This window comes from Pholis gunnellus (assembly GCF_910591455.1).
Source record: "Pholis gunnellus genome assembly, chromosome: 1".
In the NCBI taxonomy this organism is placed as follows: Eukaryota; Metazoa; Chordata; class Actinopteri; order Perciformes; family Pholidae; genus Pholis; species Pholis gunnellus.
Window position 1 is genome coordinate 5380048 of NC_136528.1, and position 18633 is coordinate 5398680.

The following is an 18633-nucleotide window of genomic DNA, read 5'->3' on the forward strand; positions in this document are numbered from 1 at the left end:
TTATTTGCATCTGTACATTTTGAAATTGTGACTGTGACGTCATTATTAAATAACCCAGAATATGATTATTGTTTCTCTTCAATGATAAAACTCATCAAACACTCAGGAATGATCAGCCTCACGTGACTGAATGAAATGATGATAAATGATGTAAAAAGCTCTCTGACTGTAATTGTATTCATAATAAATGTTATTGAGGGAAATATCAGATCATGAAAAGACAAATCTTTCTAATAAATGAAGAAAGTTGTTTGTGGTCCTTTTGTTGTTCAGACTACAATGAACATCTATTTAAACCAGACGGTGAATCAGAAAACTAATCAAATATAAACTAAGTTTAATCTGATCTGTCTTCACTGTTTACATGTTGAAAAACATCTCATCAGTCCGATTGGCTGCAGCGTCCAATCACTTAACTGATGAACAATGAGGGGGCGTGTCGGCCGTTAAAACACTTCCTGGGGTACATCCCAATTCTCTTAATTGTCATTTCCTCGCTCCTCGCTCCTCGATCCTCGCTAGAACCGGAAGTTGTTCTGCACCGCCATATTGACGGCCGTCCCAAAGCTCTTAATGCTGCTCGGAGGAGCGAGGAGGAAGCGAGGAGGAGCCATGAGCGAGGAACCACGAGAGCAGCCTTCCAGGACGTGTTTAAGTGTCATTAAAAGTCATATTTCACTATTATCACAGTTAACCTTCAGTTCTTCTCTATTTACGTAATAATCACAGTCTGTGGACCAACATAATGAAAACTCTTCATTTAATGTCATCAAATAACAAATTCACACTTTGCATTATCAAACATTTGTCTAAATGATAAAAAGAAGCGGATGATAAAATCTTCCGTCATGATTCACTCAACGCTAAAGAAACGTTTGAAAGAGTTCTGATCATGTTTCCAGTCGTCCATTTAAAAACTTTATGCAGCTTCACGCCGTCGTTGCAGCGACCCGTGAAGCGGCCTCCGGGTCCAGCAGAGCCAGCTCCCGGACCTCCTCCAGGAGAGAGTACAGATTGGGAGTCTTGCTCTGGCTGAACTCTCTCTCCTCTCTGGAGAGTTTGGGCCGCCGGGCCGCCTTCTCCTGGGCCTGCTGGGTCGCCTCCTCGGCCAGGCGCACCACCTCCTGGACCAGCCGGCTGCGGCCCTGCGAGCTCGGCTGCTGGGGCTCTGCGGCGCCGCGGTGCGGCTCGTTGCTGACGACCTCCAGGTTGAGAGCGTCCGCGTGGCAATGCAGCGAGCGCACGGAGATACGCACCTGTGGAGAAGGACCCAGACGTCACCGCACGGCCTCCATGCTGCCAGTTAAATGAATAAACATGTCTACATCTGTGAGAACTCAAGGATTTAGGGATGGATGCTGAAGCTCAAGTTAATATCTCAATATTTGTAAGAATATTTATCACAATATAAGAATATTTAGCTCAACAAATGATGCTTGTAATTATGAAAACACTTGTAGCGCTGTGGAGCGATGCTTCAAAGAGTGGGTCTTTGTTTTGTTTGCACAGGTGACGATGCAACACGCTGATGCAGCAAAGCGCCTGCAAAGATAGTGAAGAAGAAGAAGGAGGAGAAGAGAAGGACGCCAGCGATGACCTTTGACCCAATCCCAATCTAAACCCTCCCTGACTCCCTGTAAGTCTGTGAGGGTTTAGTTCTGTCCGTCTGTCAGATCATCCAGTGTTTGAGTCCTTAATGAACATGTTTCCGTAAGACTACATTTCTACAGATTTTGCCTGAGAGAATTACCCACAATTCATAGCAATGTGACGTTAAACACGGGGTAAACAAAAAGGACGACACATGTTTGTGTTCAGCCTGGTGTATTATATTTACACCAACAATGTGGGTTTAAATATGCAACAAAAAAACACATGAAATCAGAGCAGAAACTTTATTACAGATTTATTGATCAAACATTTTACTTTGTTATTAAAGTTCTTTGACAAAAACAAGTAAATAGATTGTTTGACAAATAACTTTCATCTCGAGAGGAAAGAGCCTGGAAGACGTTCAAATAAAAAGGAGTAAAAACTGTCAAATAAACACCCACGATTGTACAAAACATGATATGACGTAACGTGATATGTTGACACTGGGATCAGGCATGTAAGCAATGCAGGAATTAAAAGATATATATTAAAAAAAATCATATCACGTCATTTATTTGATAGTTTTTACTCCCTGATTTGATCGTCTTCCTCACAGTGAGATGAGAACAACCTGTTGACTTGTTTTTGTCAAAAGCTGCTTTATGACAAAATGAAAAACAATGTTTTGATGAATAAGCCAGATGTGTAATGAAGTCATTTTGTCTCAATATGATTCCCCATAAAGTCAGTAATATTAGATTACTGTCCTAAAATAATAAATGCTTAGAAAAATAACATTATATGCGTGAAATAATGAATGAATAAATGCTATAAAATAAAGTAATATACGTAAACATGAATAAATGCGACTCACGGTGATGTGGTCGAACAGTCTGAAGGTGGAGGTGCCGCAGCTGGACGTGGTGCTGATGTGGTCAGAGTGTCGCCGCACGGAGCCGCTCTGCCACTCACAACAACCGTCCTGTCCGGTCGCCACCACCTGACCCTCTCGATTCTTCATGTACACCGGCCCTTTAACACCGTACCTGGAGAGAGGGAGAGAGAGAGAGAGAGAGGGAGCGAGAGAGAGGTCATCGTTACAGCTCTCGATTGTAAAACGGACTAACACGTTGTTTTCATGTAATTTAATAAAAAATCTATATTAAAAATATAGATTTGACTAATACTTGGTTTGACAATGACAAGCTGTAAGTATTCGTACTCGGGGACAAACACCAACACGCCGTTGTCTCGGATGGAGTAGATGACGGCGTCGGCCACACAGCGCCGGTCCGACTGAGGGTCTCTGTCTTTGAAGTAGAGACACTGAAACAACTCCGTGGACAACTTCTGGGCCTGCTGGGCCGCCTGGGGGGGTCACAAAGAGGTAGAACGGTCAGAGGAGTTTCTTTACATACATTAAGAGAACAACAAAAACACAGCACCGACCCGGTTCTTGTTGTTGATATGATGAGCCGCTTCTTCCAGTTCTTTGTTACCGGCCACTGCTCTGCGGGGGTCCAGCCCTCGGTCCACGTCGAGGGCGGCGGCAAGGAGGCGGTGCACCACGATGTCGGCATAACGACGGATGGGTGAGGTGAAGTGAGTGTAGCGGTCCAGAGCCAGTCCTAAAATAAAGAAAGCAACATCAGCACAGTTCACGAGAATACATTTGAATCTTCTTTTAAGTCTAAAATTAGAGACGCTCAGATGCCGTTTTTTCCTTCCCGATACCTAAACTTGTAAATCGGCCGATACCGAGATCCGATCCGATCCCAGTACGTTAAAAATGAAGAAGTTTAATAGGTCTCTCCAATATCTACATTTCAAAACTACATTTTCACAAGATTACATTCAAACACATAACGTTATAATTTACCTGCATTTAATACAAATGTTTACTGAATAGAGCTTGAACGCATCATAATATACTCAATCACTAGACTCTATATAAGAAGTGGACGTCGCCATGTTGGTTTTTTGCAACCAGTGAACAGGAAGTGACCATATCTGGACTGAGGAGGAGTGACGTAGAGACGCCGTATATGTCTGTGGTAGAGACCTGTCAATCACCGTGTAGCCCCGCCCTAAAGCATACCCTGCTTTATGGTCTGTTTGACTCTAAGGAGGAGTCGCCCCCTGATGGACAGTAGAGAGAATGCAGCTTTAACTCATGAAGCATCGGCTTCACTCGGTAGAACTGCAAGTTGCTGCCTGAACTCAATGCCACCTCCGTTAGCGTTAGTTGTTGATACAATAAAAAGCTGAGGATATTGTAAAGATATTGTCTAATGTACCGTAGTGGTAGAACTGGTCTTGAGACTGGAGACCAGTGGAGAAGTACACAGCCTGTGACATGGCAGTAGTGGCCATGATCCTCAGCATCCTGTTCACCAGCGGGTCCTGTGGGTCCACAGCTCGATCCAGAGAGTCCGCTAGAGCCTTGTTGGTCCTGGAGGAACAGAACTACCCGTTAGAATACGACAGTCAGATAATATTTCTAAGGTCCCTTTTATTCTTCATCTCTGAAAACAAAAGTTTTGGCAAATTAGTTTCTTGTCAGGATCAGGTAGTGTTTGGTGTTGTAATACTCATTTCAGCCACAAGAGGGTGAAGTGCACCACTAAACTATGGTCTAAATACGACTCAAAGCATTAATGTTTTTCGACTAGGTGAGTTTTAATCTCTCAGTGTACTCTAAACAAAAGACATATTTTGTGTTAACTTAAGTAATGTAACATCTTTCTTTTGGCTGGAAATGTATTTTAATTGGGAGCTAATCTGCCATTAGGGGGAAAATGTATACTGTTATTTAGAACATGGGGCAGTGGTGAACTCATAGACCGTATATCAGAAGTGGACGTAGTCATCGTGACGTCACCCATTCGTTCAACGTTTTTGGCCGTCGCCATCTCGGATTACGGCCGAATAAATCAAGAGAGAAGTAGAGTCATTTTGTCATAGACTTCTATACAACCAGAGGAGTCGCCCCCTGGTGGACATTAGAGAGAATGCAAGTTTAAGGCACTTTCGCATCGGCTTCACTCGGCGTAACCGAAGGTTGCCGCCTGAGTGCACTTCAGCCTGTTGTGGCCAAAATGAGTATTCCAACAACAAACACTGAGAAATATAATCCTGACCAAAAACTAAATAAATGTACCTGGCAAAACATTTTCCACGCTGTTTCACAGATGAAAAAGGGAACTTAAAAGATTATTCTGGCAATAATTGTTTTTTCCACCATAAATACAGCAGAGAAAACTATTCAGACTTAGAAAAACTAAGAAAATCTTTTTTTCTCACTTGCCTCTTCTGTACAACAAACATGTGAAATGAGTGAAGACACACACAGCTTCATAAAATCAGTCACCCAGTATCGATGGTGAATCCCCGAGCGGCGGCGCTGTCCACCAGCTGGCTGAAGAACTCCTGCCGTGGCGGCGGGTGCCGCCTCAGCAGGGCCTGGTGAGGGAAGGCCTCCTGGATCTTGCGCGCCACCCAGTGGTTGGCGTAGATCATGCACTCGGCTACGGTCTCGTGGACCTCCAGCGGCTGACGGGGGACCAGGGCCGTGATGTTCCTCTCCTCATCCAGCTGGGCTCGCACCTGAGGAGGGATTTCAAAAATACACTCAGGACTTTTATGTTGTGTAGAAAATAGTCCTCAACAAATGCACTATTTCCACTACAGCTGTTTTAGGAAATTACGGAGCCTTTTTTCTCAACATGAAACTGTAAATTTGTGACCGATTTTTAAAGATGTTCGAGTTGAGCTGAGAGTAGCGAACACATTCATGGTTTTGGTATCTTAATTGGATTTGTTGACAATAACTCCAGCCTTATCCTTGAAGACAATTTATTTATTTTTATATATTAATTTGTATATGAATATATATTCTTTTTTAAATATTTTTTTATTTTTTATAAAATAAATTTTTATATATTATTATGTATTCTTTTACATTATTATTATTTTTTTATTTTTTTATTTTTTATTTGTGCAGATCCGTCAGGGTGAGTCATTTATCCTGGTCGACACATAGTCATGAAATACACTTTAAACCTTTTGGTTTACAACATAAACAACACAGGAAATAGAGAAACTCTTATTCCAGTCGGTCAAATAAATAATAGTTATCTTGAACACCATAACAGTATTTCACAAAATAATACCGCCGTGTAATTTTATGATGACACCGAGTGTGATGCAGCTCAATCCATCACATGTATCTAAACAAGGTAAAAGACGTTTTATCAGAGCATCTTATAGACGAACAACAAGAAGAGTTCATATCTTGTTTTGACGGATGAACAACCAATAAATAAAACACACGAGTCTCAGACTGCTCTGTATTCTCTCTGGATTACTCTCTGATCTTATGTGAGATAAACACTTTCTATGCTGCTGTCCTGGTTCTAGTCTCTGCACCTGATTTTAAAACCCGCTGCAGACCAGTTCAGTTCTTCCAACAAACTGGGAGGAAAAATGTCTTCATGGAGCTGGTTTTGTGCAGAGAGGCAAGTAATGTAATTTACCACTACATCTGAAAACAAGATATACGGTGTGTATAGATATTAGACGGAGGAATAAGCCTGTTATGGCATTTTGTTTTGTACCAATATAATAATAATGAAAAAAGATAAAAAGACATTATCTGGACAATTTATAGTCAGTGGGAAATGAATGTATGGGCAGCTTTTATATTGTGTTTCTGTGTGAAGTTTTACTTTCTTTTCTTAGGTTCAGGAATCAAGTGTTACAACAGCGTATTAAAGCCGATGTAAGTGAAATGATCAATACTGCAGAGGAGGAGTTATATTACAAGAAAAACTCAGAGATGAAGACAGAAATTTTGGAGAAAAAAAAGTTGAATTTTCTCTGAGATTAAAGTGATACATCCAAGGAACCACATCGTTACACCGGCATCATGTACAGCGTGTCGTCTGCAGCAGTTTTGTGTTCGTCTTTAGAAAGTCGACTGCCTGAAGTCTTTATTTATTTACGGTATTAAAGATCATGTGGAACGGACATGAAACAGAAAACATTTACTGGAAATCATCACAGTGGACTATTAACAATATGTTATTTCATGAAAGAATAAAAACAGTTATTACAAAGTATTAAACCAGCTTGACTTTATTTGGAATAAAGAAGAAGGATAAAGGAAGCACTCCTACCTCCACCCCTTCCAGCTCCAGCGCTCCTCCTCTGTCCCTCTGCGCCCGGAGGTGTCTGGCTACACGAGTCAGCGTCTCCAGACTCTGGGTGAGCCGAGCCAGCCCGGCGTCCCTCTCCTCGGACCCGAGCCCGTCCAGCTCCGGCACCTCGGCCGGCTCCCCGTTGAGGAGCGCCTGGGCCAGCTCGTAGTGGAGCTGGTAGGAGGAGCGGATGAGCGTGCGACCGTACCACACCTTGTCGACGGCGAGGGTTTGTGCGTCGAGCTCCCACATCACGCTCATCGCGTACCTGGAGAGTGGACACGAGTGCACATCAGTAACATGGTAAAAGGTACGAAATTTGCTACATAGGAAAGAAAATAACTATATTATATATACGGGTAGAGGATGAATTCAGCCAGAGGAAAGAAGCAGATCTGAAGTCTGATACTTCTGTATCCCTTTGGTGGGTTTTGTCTCTTAAAATCCTTTGAGCTTTTCACAGGCACCTCTTGTCACCAATATCTCTGATGCTCAGGAGGTGAGAACCAATGATGTTCTGGTTTGAATCCCCCGCTGTAGAGCCCTCCTGTCCTGGGCCCTGAACATCTCATGCCAGTTTGTAATGTTTGCAGTTTTCTATTGCTCCTCTGTTAAAAGATTACAAGAACTTCTTAAGTTTCCTTAAGAAAAACAGTCCGTTTCCTGAGCTTTCCTAACCAGGATGGGGATGTGTGAGGACCACGTCGGGTTGTTTGTGATGCTGTTAACTTGCTCCTCCTCAGCTCCAGTGATGTAGACAGATGTGTGCGTCTTCGCCTCCTTTTGTTCTCTAAAATCAACAATCAGCTCTTTGTTTTTCCTGACGGTGAGTAGGAAGTTGTTCTCTGAGCTTCACTCTGATAGGTACTTGATTTCCTCTCTATATGAAGTCTCATTGTTTTTTGTAATCCGCTAATGAACGAAACACAACGTAGAACCGTTCACTGACCTGTCGACTCCCCCCAGCAGAGAGCAGAGGTCTGCACTGAGAACAGCAGGCAGCATGTCGTACCGCCGGTCGGCCAGGTAGTACGTCGTAGACCTTCAAAGACACAAAGAAGAAGAAGAAGAAGAGTTTTCATTTGTCTTTTTTCCTTCACTTTGCCACATGGATGATTGCAATCAACTGAAAAAAAGGGAAACACTTTATGGGCGTGTTTGCTCTGTAATATAATTTGTGTTCAGACCTTGAGACGAGGCTGCTTGCTTTTAATTCATTTTCTTTTAAATTTCATTTATTTGTTATTTTTGTTTCATTGCTCATATTCTGTGTTTATCCGACATAATCAACACAAAATGAAAGTTCTTTGTAGTAACTTTGATTGATATATACGTATATGTATGTATATATATATATATATATATATATATATATATATATATATATATATATATATATATATATATATATATATATATATATACACACATGATTTAGACATACTGTTTGATACTTATGGTTTAAATCTAAAATAACCGGCCTTTCTAGTTTCATTCAGAGTATTAGTACTATAAAACATGTTTAATTTAATGATAACGTTCTTTAACTTAGAAACATTTGTGTTCTTTTATTGCTTTTATTCTGTGTGCGTTTGTTTGTTTCCATCATGCGTTTCTTGTGTAATCTTTAAAGCACTTTGGGTATTAATGTTTTATATTAAAAAAGTGTCTATCAGCGCCTGGAATTCATTCTTAGTGAATTCCCGACTGATTGATTTGCTCCTTGAAAAGTGCAAAAAGACCAAAGTTTCAACAATAATGTGCCTTCATTTTTTTCATATTCATCTCTCGACTCTGAAGTAATGTTCAAGAGTTGCTCCATTGTATCCCTTAATGTGCTGCTTACTGTGTTTTCTCTTTGTGACGACCGCTGCTTCTGTTCTGTGCCGGTTGTTTCTTGATTCTGCTAAATGACAGAAGACCTCCTGCAGCTTTCTGGCCTCTCAACTCTTCTCCTGTTCCTTTCATCTAAACCCACCTCGTTCGTGCCTCCAGGTCGGTGAGCGAGCCCTCGGAGACGAAGTGGGTGACGTCTGCGATGTGGACCCCGAGCTCCAGCAGCTTCCCGCCGGCGAGGCTGCGCACCGACAGCGTGTCGTCCACGTCCTCGCAGCCCCGCGGGTCGATGCTGAACACCAGGTGACTCCGCCGCAGGTCCCGCCGCTCCGCCACCTGGGCCGCATCCACCGTCCACGGCCTCTCGGGCGAGTTCACCGGCATCTCCCTCAGCTGAGGACGGACAGTCATTTAGTTTTGCCTGTGCTTCGACACTTCTGTCACCAGGACGCTCTTTACTAAATAAAATGAGCAACATGAACGAGAGCGGAGAGAAAAGCTCGTTAATTCACGATAATAAAAAAAAGGTGCACACATGCCGGATGAAGTGAAAAGGAAAAAAACAACATGATGCAGTTTCAAGGCTGTTCCATTAATCTGTGCGCGGAGCGTTCAAACTACCCGTTAAAGTGTCCTCGTCAGGTAAAGAACTGAACTATAATCGCTCATGAACAACAATGTTCAGGGTCGGGGTCTCTACGTCTGCTCTGCATCATCCTGCTGTTTGAAAAAGGTTCAGCATCCTGGAACAGGGTTTCTCAGCAGTGTGTGAATCCTCGAGGTCTTCCTTCCTCATACAATCTTTGCATCCGTTAACACAGAATTCATTATAATTAAAGATTATTTTATTGTTTTGAATTTCTACTCACACGGGTTTAGTGCTACCAGGAACCTGACGTTTGTATTGTACGAGAATTTACCGACATTATTCCTCGGATATGAAGTCAACATCCGCTTGTATTAAAAGTATTATACTAATTATATTTACATTTAATATTATAAGCCTATTTATGTTGACACAATATTAACAAAGACTCTGGTGCCAATGGGTCTCCAAGCTTTGTAGTAAAATGAGCCTCTTAAAGCTACAGCTAAAATGTTGCAAATTTTACATTCAGAATTATAAAAACAAAAGCAGCTTCCGTAATCCTCCAGGAAGACAGAAACGAGAGCAAAAACTCCAAACGAAGGACCTCAAATCACAGAGATGCAGATCCACGAGTGAAGCAATATCCTCTGTAGTTTGCGGTGGAATTTCTTTTACTTGACAAAGTCAGATTCACGGACGACCTCCAGCTCACCTGTGCGTCGGAGAAGGGGGGCACGTGGATGCAGTTCTCTATGAGGATGGTCTGGACCTCCGTCTCCAGCTCTCCAGCCCGACCCAGCACGCGCACGCTGTGGCCGTTGGGATAGAGCGACGTGCTTTCCCAGGAATCAATGCGCACCACCACTCTGTGGTCCTGGGGGGGGGGGGATAGTAAAGATATCCGATCTTATATTAGCCAAACTAGTTTCCTAAACTGAGTGAATAACACATCGAGGAACCAGACCTGCAGAGCGTCGGCCTGCTGGGTGCTGATACGGATCTTGGGGATGCGGTGGTCCCAGGGGACGACCAGGATGCGCTGGGAGTTCCTGCTCTGGGGCTGAGGTCCTTCTCTGGGGGGGAAAGTGACCACGTAGTCCCTCCAGTTCCTCTGCAGGATCCCCACAACGCGGCCTGAGGATTTTGGTACAGAAAGATAGAATTTATCGTGTTTTAGTGTCAAAATTCTTGAAATGATCTTGGTATATGATCATCTTCTCAACAGTATTAAAGGTCATCTTATAGTCACTCAGCGGTTTCAATGGTTACTATTCAGTGAATGGAAGTGGACCTTTGAGTTAGATTATTCTGTTACCGTTTCGTTAACTCACCTGTCGCCATGGGTTTCCTGTCGCCGTCCTCTCCGCTCTTCTCGTCCCCCTGGCCCTCAGTCAGAGCCGTGTCCTTCCCTCTCCACTCGCTCTTCGGCAACAGCTCCACCGCGACCACGTCGCCGTGCACGGCCCTGTTGCGGTTCTTAGCGCCGCACACCAACACGCCCCAACTCAGATCTGTAGAGAGAGAAGAAGAGAGTCAACGCCGGGCGGATTTCAAAGAGAGACGGATGAGCTGAATTCTGCAGCTGCAGCTCTGCACCTGAGTTCTTGTTGGACAAACCCTCCGCCGTGATCGAGGCTTCGCTGTGCGCCCGGTGCTTGCTGATATTCAGAGTGCCCTGAAGAAAAGGAAAGAAAGATGAGATTCATCTTGATGTGAGGGACATTAATTATCTAGTTTGATTCAGTGTCCACCAGGGGGCGACTCCTCTGGTTGTATAGAAGTCTATGAGAAAATTACTCTACTTCTCTCTTGATTTATTACCTCAGTAAACATTGTAAACATGAGTTTATGGTCTCAATCTCTAGTTTCAAGTCTTCTTCAATACAGCATGATGTTCATTTAGTAAATGATGGTCCATTTAGAGTCAAACAGACCATAAAGCAGGGTATGCTTTAGGGGCGGGGCTACACGGTGATGGACAGGTCTCTACCAGAGACGTATACGGTGTCTCTACATCACTCCTCCTCAGTCCAGATATGGTCACTTCCGTTTATTGTTTGTAAAAAAACATCAGTCCACAAACTAGTTTTTACTTTTTCTAGACATTTCAAGAAGCCTTTTGTTCATCAGAACAGCTGTTCTAAAGAGAGACCCACTCGACATAAAACCACGTAGGTGGACTTGTTCTGCACCTGAATGTACCGCCCAGACTTGATTCCAGCCTCCAGGACCTCAGCGGGCAGATGTTCGGAGTACTCTCTCTCCGTGGCCTCGCTCTCCTTCTCGTGCAGCGCCTGGGAGATGGAGCTGTACAGCTCATGTGCTGCCTGCAGCTCCGGCCAGAAGTTTTGCAAAAAATCCTGTCAAATACAGAGACGCATGAGTGAAGACGTGTCAGGAACAGGAACTATGAACTGGTTGTGAACCAGTCTCAGTTTAGTCCTGATCTTCTATCAGACCTCCATCAGTAAAGAGACCATCAGAGAGAAGATGGTCTATTTCTATAGAGTTATTCTTAATGTTCATCATCGGAGACACCGGGTCGGATTCTGGTGAGCCGTGGACAGACCCAGATCCTCCAGCAGAGACCGGTCCACCGTGGACAGACCCAAATCTGGCTTCACCTGCAGCCATGGACCGGAGGGAGGAGGAGAGCTCAGCTCCTGGCGGCAGCAGCAGCAGCAGCGCCTCCTCCTCCTCCTCCTCCTCCTCCTCCTCCTCCTCCTCCTCCTCCTCCTCCTCCTCCTCCTCCTCCTCCTCCTCCTCCTCCTCCTCCTCCTCCTCCTCCTCCTCGAGCAGAGCTTCTCCTCTCTGGGAGCCAACACCGACACCATGCTGCTGGAGACCCAGGACGTATTGACAAGACAAATAAAGATCTCAGAATAACCTGTTTCTCGTGTGTTAGAACAACTGTCGGTGCTCCGCTGAGGCGGAGCAGCCATCGAGACAGTTTGCTTTCCTGACATTGTTTTTCCTTCACTGCTTTAACAGCATATTAGTTGTCAAGCAGCTCAGTGGAGCGATATGGACAACGCAGCACAACTTCAGCACTCTGAGCAATCCATGCTGATGTATGAATAAGATTATGATTTAAGGGGTGACTAAAGAGATTATTGATGTACATTTTGTAGTCTGGTTTACTGTATTACATAAATTCTGTGATGTCTTAGTTAATTAAAGTATTTATTCTGAGTTAATCAACGTTCGGAGAAATCGTACTGTGATGTTATGATCATATGAGGTTATTAAACTACACAGTCCTGTTGTCCAAATCAAAGTTTTTCGCTTTAACTTCTCATTATGATCGGATGTTGATTGCACGAATAAACAGCTGTGGAATAACGACACCATCTGTGTGACAGTAACACTCGTCATAAAGTTTATTCTCGACTTTGACGATCAAATCTTCATCAGTGCAGGGTTTCAACTTCTCAACTTGTTCAGACAAAATAAAAGCGCACAAAAAATGTAATTAAATATAATCTACAATCCTCCAATTTCAGGTGTTTTTAAAAAAAACAGTAAAAATATGTATTGTTTTGGCTCTGAACTCAACAATGGCTTTCAGTTTGAATGTTGTTTGAGGGCGTCCACATCACTACTGTGTGTAAGGAGCAAAATGAACGTTAATTAAATTAAGATCATGTTTTAAACAGAGGTATTCAATCATGGAAACATTGTTCTCACACCTAGAAAACCTGTAGACACACCTGTGTGTCTTGTGGATGTATTCTTTTATTTTTCTATTTTATGTATTTCTATTTTAAAAGCCTCCTGTGTACACTGTTTGCATTTTCACTACAAACACTAAACACTGTGCAGCTGGTCTTCGTGCATAAATGTACGTTACAGTTCTAATCGTAATAGTCGCTATAACTCCTCGTCCTCTCTTGGAACGATGCAGCGCTACAACTTCACCCAAAAGTAACATCCTCAAGTTAAAGCTGAACGTCGGTGCTTTAACCTCATAGCCGTTTGTCACGTCACATGTTTCACTCTCCAAATACTCCGTGGACGACGTCGCTGGGACGTCCCGTACCTTGATGGAGATGACGTAGACTCCGGAGTTGAGGCTGCTGTACTGAGCCACGGCCTCCTGGTCCTCCGTGATCATCACCACGTCCTTCATACCGGCCAGGTGGTTATAGTACCACACTGCTGCAGAGTACACACACCTACACACACACAGTTAATGAAGTACAGCTTGCCTGTTAAACTTTCATATCCTGTGTTTAGTTACTTTAGCACATAAAGTACCTGTAAATTAACTCCAGATTGCAGCTCCAGCTTAAAAAAAAAGTCTTTGAAAGTGAAACTAAGAAGTTTGGGGACGACATAATGCGTAACACAGGTGGACCTCGTCATCGAGAGCCACGTAATTAAATCTTTATCGTCACAAAGATCTCGGTGGTAAGCAGTACTGTTACTGTGTCTGATTATCTCTTCCTTCTGTATCGGAGGTTTTGCTCCAACAGGCAGCTTCCTCGTTGGCTGTTTAATCTCTGCAGCAGATGTAATAAAGATAATTATGCAAATGGTGTGCTTGCAATACCGTCACACACGTATTGATTTTGTTTTCTCAGTTTGATATCATTTTGGATTTGTACGTTGGGGGATTTTTGGGGTACTTGTTCGACTTTAGTGCATAAAAATAAATCAAAGAACCAGCACGCACCCGTTTTATCGACCAAGCCTTACGCCAAACAGACCTTTGGCAAAACATCAAATTTCGATATTTATTTATTTATTGAATGGAGGAAAAAAATATTGCATTTTGTGGCTCATGTGCTGCAGGAGAGGAGTTCATCTTTTATACACTTAACCTCTGAACTCAAAGCAGTTTTGGGGCGTTTTTTGCTGTCGTCACATTTTTCTCTCTGTAGCTTTGTTTTTTACTGTAATCTAAAGTCCTGCTCCTCCATGGAAACAGAACAATCATGACTAGAAGTAGAGAGAACTCTAACATTTGTTACGTTATTTGTTACGTTATTTGATACGTTTGTTATTTATGCCATAGATTATATATCTAAGTTAAGTTGAATTTCTTTGACAATTCATTTTACAAAAATTGGCAAACAATGGAATCTATATTTACACAACACGTCTCCAAGTGTCCAGGTGTTAACAATGTTGGAAAATAAAATGGAAGCTCCACATAATAAATAATACGCTATTCACATTTTTACAACCTCTGCTCTCCTCTCTGCTCTCTCCTCCTCTCTCCTCTCCTCTCCTCTCCTCTCCTCTCCTCTCCTCTCCTCTCCTCTCTGTGTTCACTTCCTGAAGTTCAGTCAAAGTTTCTCCTCTCTTGTTGTCACATGACTGTTGGTCTCAGATTAATCAATCATGACTTCATAGTTTCACTGAGGAGCTCACAATGTAATGTTTGTACACAATCTGGTTAAAGTAAACGCTTTATTTGTGGCGAGATATTAAATGACAACATGTAGAATAAAATGTTTTTGATGAAATATCACAATTTTAAGCTTCGTTTTGGCTGCTTTCTCTGAAGTTCGTCACACATGATGTGTTCAAGGACCCTCGGAAAGATGAAAAGATTGGTATCAAATAATTACTAAAGTCCATATTTTATTTTGCTTACAGAACCCGTCTTCTTCCTGAATGGAGAAAAAAAACATCTTTTAGAAAATAGTGAAATTGCCCCTAAAGCCCGCCGGATAAATCTTTGATTGACAGCTTAGCCAGGAGGCGGGCCCTAGGTGCCGTGTGGTTCAGCACCACCAGCTCCTTCAAGTTGAACCAAAGTTGAAGTTTATACATTACTAAACTGCATTTTTAAACTTTCATCTAAAATCTGCTGAAGGAGCCAGAGGAGCAGAAGCGTCACGACTATTTTATAAATGAAACTTCACGAAGTTCAGAAGTAGTTCAAAACTTTCTGTCGTGACTTCCTGTAGCTCTCCAAGAAGAAATAGTCTCAGTAAAATATTGTAAGTTTCACCATAGCTCACTTTTAGAAAAGCCACCGCGATAAAACGTGTTTTTTTTTGGATTAACAAACTTACTTTTAATTATGGATGTTTCTTTCTGGCTGCTACTGTTAGCGTTAGCCAGCATAGCTAGCGTTAGCAACATGGCTAACAGTAGCTAACGCAAGCAGCCAGAATCAGGGATTTTTTGAGCAACACAAGGTTGCTCAACGAAATGCTGTAGTGGCCTATTTTTGCTACACAAGATTAAACATGTCAAAACAAAAACGGTCTCTGTCATAATGCCTTACATGCTCCAGAAATAAACATTAAAGACAATAAATTAACAAAAATGCAGCAACGTTCGTGGGAGCAACCGTCTGCTGCATCTACACGCACCGCTGTTGCCATAAATGTTACATTAAAAAATACACAAGTATCAGACTGGATTATCTGCAGATGCCCAATATCAAAGGACATAAATGGGGACAGCACCGTATCTCCCTGATTAGCTTCTTCTTCTCTCTCTAAACTACATTTATATTAAGTACTTGATTGCTCTTTATTATACAGTACTTGTGTCTGTAAGGCATTGAACACTGACCTGGTCTGCCACTTCTCCTGGCTCTCCCCTTTCTCTCGTGGACAGTAGGAATACTCTTGAAATTCATTGGCGAACAGCACACAGTCGTGTCGAGGGTCTTTGAGCAAGTTTCGCAGACGGTTGTATTGCCTGCATGGACACACACACACACACACAACATAAGGTCTAAATCATAGAGAGAATTGCAACATTTAAAAAGGAATAGTTTGACATTTTGGGTAATACACATATTCCCTTTCTTGTCTCTCTGCAGCTGCTTTTTGTAGTCGTTTTGTGTCTCTTTGTAGTCGTGTTGAGTCTCATTGTAGTCTTGTGTGTCGCTTTATATCCGTTTTGTATCTAATTGTAATCGTTTTGTGTCTCTTTTTGGTCTTTTTGTTGTATTTTTGTTTCTTTGTAGTCATGTGTCTCTACCCGGTTGATACATCTCTTTTTTGTTTCCAGTTTCAATGCTAAGCTAAGCTAAGCAGCTGCTAGTAATAGTTCATCTTTACCAAAAGGAGAGTGGTGTCCATCTCCTCATGTAACTCATCAAACTATTCCTTTAACGTAGCATGTCTCAAGATTTAACCTTTCTGAGAGTGAGGATCACATAGCTGGATATTTATTTCATACATCAGGTAAGCATATAATGCACTTTACAGTATATATAAGCAAAGTTTAAAAGAAACTCAAAAGGTCATCACGCGCACACACACACACACACACACACACACACACGCTCCCTGGGTTGAAGCGAATGGGAAAACTGCAATTACTGACACAGTGTGGCATCAGAATATGCTCCACCAGCTTTGTCCACCGTATCAAAAGTGAAGCCACATCATATAAATGATGCAACATTTTAAAAATGGCGGCGTAAGCAGAAAATCCAAAAAAGAAAAGCGGGGGGGTGTCATGTGGGACCCCTTATTTACAGCGTTCACCAGGTTCGTCAAAGAGGCCTGAGACGTATTTCTAGTCTCTTTAGCCTTCGTCAGCGGAGCTCCGATATAATGAGGTTGACCTCTGCATTGCTCTTCACACACTTGTGCAGGAAGGTTGTAATTAGAGGACTAACTCAAAAGCAGCCTCAGGAATTAAAAGGTCCTGACCACGGGAGCCGTTCCTCTCAGGGTGCCTGGAGCTCCAATCTTTTTCTACTTGCTGGTAGAATGTGCTACCGACCACATTAAGAGACGTGCACCTGTTCAGCGTGTTGGTGTGAGCGTACCTGCGGCCTTTGCTGTGCTGCACGGCCTGGCAGGCGGTCTGGGTGAAGACGATGCCCTGCAGCTCTCTGAACTCCAGGATCTCCAGATAGTCCACCACCACCCCGACGTCGGGGACCACGTAGTGGGTCAAGTCTCCCGGCAGCACTTTGCCATCTGGTTGGGATGTAAGTAGATCATCTTTTCACTGATTCACTTCAACACTAACACAAGTCCAGATGCTCACAGTCAACAGAGTTTACCGGTTTTGTGTTGTAGCTGAGCTGATGCTACAAACATTTTATTATTTGCACCAGTTCTGATTTTAGCCAACACTGTTTACAAGTTTCAACGTTTATCGAAGGAGGTAATCACTTTTCTGTCTCTGACGTTTCTACAGCTCGTTACATGGAAGAAGATTGTGAGAAGCTCTGAAAAGAGTCCATGCAACAGACATGTTTGTGTCTCAGATTAACATCCGTCACCACACATTGGCTGAGTTCCAAATCACATAATTTTAGTACGTACTGCCCTTACAAAGTACGTACTGTTGCAAGCAGTATGCATTGAACCGGGACTAACTACTTCCTAACTACAGACTGTATGTAAGACGTGGACGTAGTCGTCATCCATTGGTTGGTAGGCCGATGTTTGGAGTAGTGGAGTAAAAAGTACAATATGTACATTCTGAGATGTAGTACAGTAAAAAGTACAATATGTACATTCTGAGATGTAGTACAGTAAAAAGTACTATATGTACCTCTGAGATGTAGTACCGTAAAAAGTACAATATGTACCTCTATGATGTAGTACAGTAAAAAGTACAATATTTACCTCTGTGATGTAGTACAGGGTTTATCAACTAATCGATTTGATTATTTAATCGAAAGTGAAAGTCACACAAAACTTTAAATCTTTTGTTTTTTAGATGTATGTGTTGGTAAGTTTCTCGAAAATAAGTCATACAACATTAAAAAAAATATGAAAAATCGAGTAAAGAAAGTCGTAAAACGACCGACTAATCCACCTTCCACCACTGGTCTACGCTGACTCTGTCGTAATGGTATATAAGTATATAATAACGCAGTATTTCAGCAAAAACATGAAAATGTGATATGTGGAGTCGACCCCAGTCTGCAGTGCCACCGGTGCGTGTTTGGTCCCGTAGTTCACTGTAAAGGAGAACGAAGGGCCGGTGTTGGTGCCTTTGTTGTTACCCTGGTTGTCGCAGTCCGCCTGACACAGAGCGCTGAAACACGGGACCCGCTCCCTCACATAATGCTCCCGGACCACGCGGACCTTGCGGCCCCTGCAGCTCTTCAGGTGCAGGATCTTCTCCGTCTTAATCATCCTCAGAGCCTCATCAGCTGCTCTCCTGCATCAGCTGCTTCTTGTTTATTCTATCGCAACGCGGCGACTAAAGCGACACACTTGTAAACAATCCACGCAGGAACTTCAAGGAAGTGAAGGCTGACGTCATGACGCAAAAGCGGGGGGTTTCCCCCCCCCCTTCTGTTGCTGCGTTCAGGTGCTGTCGGGAATTTATGAGCGCTCATTGTGTGGAAGCGAATGCGATCGAATAAGATAATTTATTATCAGTCCCCAAAGACAACAAGACGCGTCAAGTTAAAGAAGATATATTAAATAAGTAAACACTAAACAGTAAATAGAAAAATACAGCAGACAGATTTAA

At 42.7% G+C, this 18633-nt stretch overlaps 1 protein-coding gene across 1 annotated transcript; it reads right to left on the reverse strand.

Moving 5' to 3' along the window:
* Nucleotides 1–749: 749 nt before the first annotated feature.
* On the reverse strand, nucleotides 750–18380 carry dis3l (DIS3 like exosome 3'-5' exoribonuclease). The gene is made up of 18 exons (XM_079171844.1): nucleotides 18158–18380; nucleotides 16964–17117; nucleotides 15751–15879; nucleotides 13256–13391; nucleotides 11409–11576; nucleotides 10813–10891; nucleotides 10548–10727; nucleotides 10181–10350; nucleotides 9929–10090; nucleotides 8770–9020; nucleotides 7741–7833; nucleotides 6771–7059; nucleotides 4964–5199; nucleotides 3891–4045; nucleotides 3043–3221; nucleotides 2816–2961; nucleotides 2468–2639; nucleotides 750–1256 (listed from the first exon to the last, which is right to left on the reverse strand). The coding sequence occupies exons 1-18, from the start codon at nucleotides 18288–18290 to the stop codon at nucleotides 930–932; spliced, it is 3159 nt and encodes a 1052-aa protein (XP_079027970.1). The 5' UTR covers nucleotides 18291–18380; the 3' UTR covers nucleotides 750–929.
* Between the last annotated feature and the right edge of the window lie 253 nt (nucleotides 18381–18633).